General features: G+C 37.8%; 1 protein-coding gene across 1 annotated transcript; it reads right to left on the reverse strand.

The window, feature by feature from the left end:
• Positions 1 to 588: 588 nt before the first annotated feature.
• LOC126067752 (olfactory receptor 1C1-like) lies at positions 589 to 1,536 on the reverse strand. The gene has a single exon (XM_049869966.1). It carries the CDS (start codon positions 1,534 to 1,536, stop codon positions 589 to 591), a length of 948 nt encoding a protein of 315 aa, XP_049725923.1.
• Between the last annotated feature and the right edge of the window lie 2,161 nt (positions 1,537 to 3,697).

A 3,697-nucleotide genomic window follows, 5' to 3' on the forward strand; every position in this document is an offset into this window, starting at 1 on the left:
TAGCTGGGAAAGAGACTTTGAGACCAATCAAGTATGACAAGGACTTGAGTCAAGAGAATAAAACCTTTGGCTATGTTGGTAGGGAGAGGGGGTTGGAGAAAAGTATGCGTTTTTTAAAACAAATAAATTATTTGTGAATTTTTTAAGAGAATGTAGTATTCAAAATTTGATGACCTCACTACTCCACTAAATTAGAGAGCCAGCATTGGTGTTCATGACTATTTAAAAATCTTAACTCATAAATACTAATTTCATCAAAATTAATCTTAATATCTAGGAAAGTCATCATATAGACTTACACCTCATCACTAGAGCATATATGTATTAAAGTCACAGACTCTTTCTTTTCTTACAATCTGTGGCCTGAATGCACAGCATGGAACTTCCATGATTCACTTTCCTCATCTGTGAAATGGTTCTTAAAATCTTGTATATTTAATGAAAGGATTAAATGTTATATACAGATAAAGTGGTGAACACAGATTTCAACAAAAAAGAGACATTTAGTAACAGTTGACTGTTCTTATTTTCCCTAGGAATATGTTTTATTTTATCACCAAACAAATATGTGTAATACAGCCAGGGAGTTCATGATTTTTGATAAAAGACTCTGCCCTTACAAAATGTTTTCTGAAGCGCTCTCTTCATATCCTTATTCCTTAGACTGTAGATGAAAGGATTCAGCATCGGAGTCACCACAGTATACATGATGGCTGACAGAGTGTCCCTCTCAGGGGTATGAGAGGAGGAGGGGCTGAAGTAAATAGCACTGGCTGTGCCATAGAACAACACGACCACTGACAGGTGGTAGCCACAGGTGGAAAAAGCTCTCTGCTTCCCTTCAGTAGAAGTTATCTTCAGGATGGTGGAAAAGATAAATCCATAAGATATGAGGATGCAGATAAAGGGTGTGATAGCCAATAGAATTCCCTCTGTAAAAATGACCATCACATTGAAGGAGATATCAGAGCAAGAGAGCTGCAGGATCACGTTGAGATCACAGAAGAAATGATGGATGACGTTGGAGGCACAGAAAGACAGACGTGCTATTAGGGCAGTGTGTAGAAAGGCATGAAGATAGGTAACTACTGAGAGTCCAGCCACCAGCTGGACACAGAGGTGAGGATTCATTAGGGTGGTATAACGTAAAGGGTGGCATATTGCCACATACCTATCATATGCCATCACACAGAGAAGGAGGCTATCCATATTCACAAAAGAAATGAAGAAAAAAAGCTGGGTGAGGCAGCCTGAAAAAGAGATAGTCTTTGTACCAGTCAAGCCATTCACTACCATTTGGGGGACTATATTGGAAGTAAAGCAGATGTCAACAAAGGCCAAGTTGCTAAGGAAGAAATACATAGGGGAATGGAGGTGAGAGTCAGAGGCAATGGCCAAGATGATGAGTATGTTCCCTGACACAGTGACTAAGTACATACAGAGGAACAGTACAGACAGGAGGCGTTGCTGCTCTGCAGAGCTGGAGAGTCCCAGAAGGACAAATTCACTGATAAATGTTACATTTCCCCTTTCCATCTTCCCAGTGAATCTAGAAGAGCAAAATATTACATGGTAGAGACCAATTTTTTTTTTTTTTAGAGACCATCTCATTCTCAAGGATGTGTATGTGTGTGTGTTTGTCTGTGCGTGTATATAATAAAGCACCATTCAGAACCTGCTTGCTTGAAAGCTTTCTAGATGTGTCTTTTATTTATGATAGGTTATTGTTGTTGTGTGCTGTTGAGTCAATTCTGACTCATAACAACCCTTATGACAGAGTAGAACTAGCCTGTAAGTTTCCCTAGACTGTAGCAGATTGCCAGGTCTTTCATGCTACGGAGCTGCTGTGTGGGTTCAAAACACTGACCTTTATGTTAACAGCCGAGAACTTAACCATTGCACTACCAGAGTTCCTATTTTTTTATGTACCGTTTGCATATTCACACACATGTGCTGGTCAAATCAATCTCAATTACTCTAAAAAAAGAATGCTTTCTTTTTCCAAATCTAAATGCACATTTTTTGAATAAGGACTTTTTTATTTTGCCAGTTATATTGTTTTGTCCACAGTAATCATACAGTTAATATTTGATTTTATGAATTTAATTTATCTGTTAGGAATCATAGTATTTCCTCTGGACCACTAGAAATATTCACTTTTAATGAATAATTTTCTTCCCAATCTGAAATTTATACCCCAATGACAGGTCTCCTTATTTCCTCTTCCTTTCCTCTTGTAAGAATACAATTTTATGCTGATATTCACATGTATCCTCTTCCTGAGGTTAAATATCTATCCTTTGGTCTATTGCTGACCACGTGATACAGCCCCTGGCTAGTCTAGGAGGTCCTTTAGAGCGCAGTGCTGAGGATTGGGTTTCCAGGTCTCTTCCTCATAGCAGCTCACACAAGCTGTTTTCTCTAGAGAAGGTAGCAGTAATCTTCCTCACCTTTCAAAACCTTCATTGAGTGTCTTGCTTATCTGAAATCCTACACTGAACTCCCAAGAAAAGTGTCTAGGAAAGTGGTTGTGGGACAATGAACGAAATTTCATGTCTTTTGCTTCATGTTGATTCTTCCTTCGTTATTTGACATAGCTATACTTAAGCGGGTGGTGCAAATGGTTAAATGCTGGACTACTAACTGAAGGGTTGGCAGTTCAAACCCACCTGGCATCTGCTTCTGAAAGGTCACACCCTTGAAAAACCTATGGAGCTGTTCTACCCTGTACACATGGGGTTGCCATATGTTGAAATTAACTCCACAGCAACTAACAATATGTTTATCTATTAACCACTCCTTTAATATAGTAATCAGATTTTCATATCTCCATAGACGCTATAAAATTTTACCGTTTCTGATGTATGTCATCTCCTTTTTTAATTATTACTAAATCATGTAGTTGTCCCGTTGTTATGTAAGTAGATGCAATTTTCTCAAAAGAAAGGTTGGCAAACTTCACTTTACACTTTACTTTGTGTTAATCTATTGTCACCTTTAAATTATAAAATAACCAACCAAAACCCTAAGTTTTTGTCACTGGGCTGCTGATGAACAATGAGGATGAGAAAACGCTCTCCCATAGCAGCTTCCTGACTACGATGACTTCACTTTCTGGGGAAGAATTCTTCATTTAGTATTCATGATATTGTATTCCTTTTTGAATCTTTCCATTAACACTGTCATTTACCAACAACCAGGGGAATCTTATCCATCTATTAAAGACATAGCCACTTGGTTCAGAGATTTCTTCTCTATCCCCACTCCTATCAACAATTTATATACACACAAAATCCAACAAAATCACTTTCTCTCAGAACATTCCTTTACCTTCTCAATTCCAATAACCTGTGCATAGATTTCATTTCAGGAACATATTCCAGGGTCATGAATTTATTTATTATGTTAATTTTTATATCATTTTATATCTTGCTCTGACTCTGTCATTTCCCTTTACTTACCTTAAACCTTTTCATGAACTCCACTGACATTACTCAAAATTTATCAGGTTGGCTGCTTCATTTCTTTTCCTAATCAGCCAATTTCCATTCCTCCCTCTAATCTCCCATCCCTTTTACTTCCTTCCAAGTCTTACTCTGCATCAACTCCATATTCAATTAGTTGTCTATACTAGGACACCTGAGCCATGCTGGTGATCAAAATGTAGTGCATTTTGAATTCCAGCTTCATCTTGAAC

This window comes from Elephas maximus, chromosome 2 (genome assembly GCF_024166365.1).
Source record: "Elephas maximus indicus isolate mEleMax1 chromosome 2, mEleMax1 primary haplotype, whole genome shotgun sequence".
NCBI classification, from domain to species: domain Eukaryota; kingdom Metazoa; phylum Chordata; class Mammalia; order Proboscidea; family Elephantidae; genus Elephas; species Elephas maximus.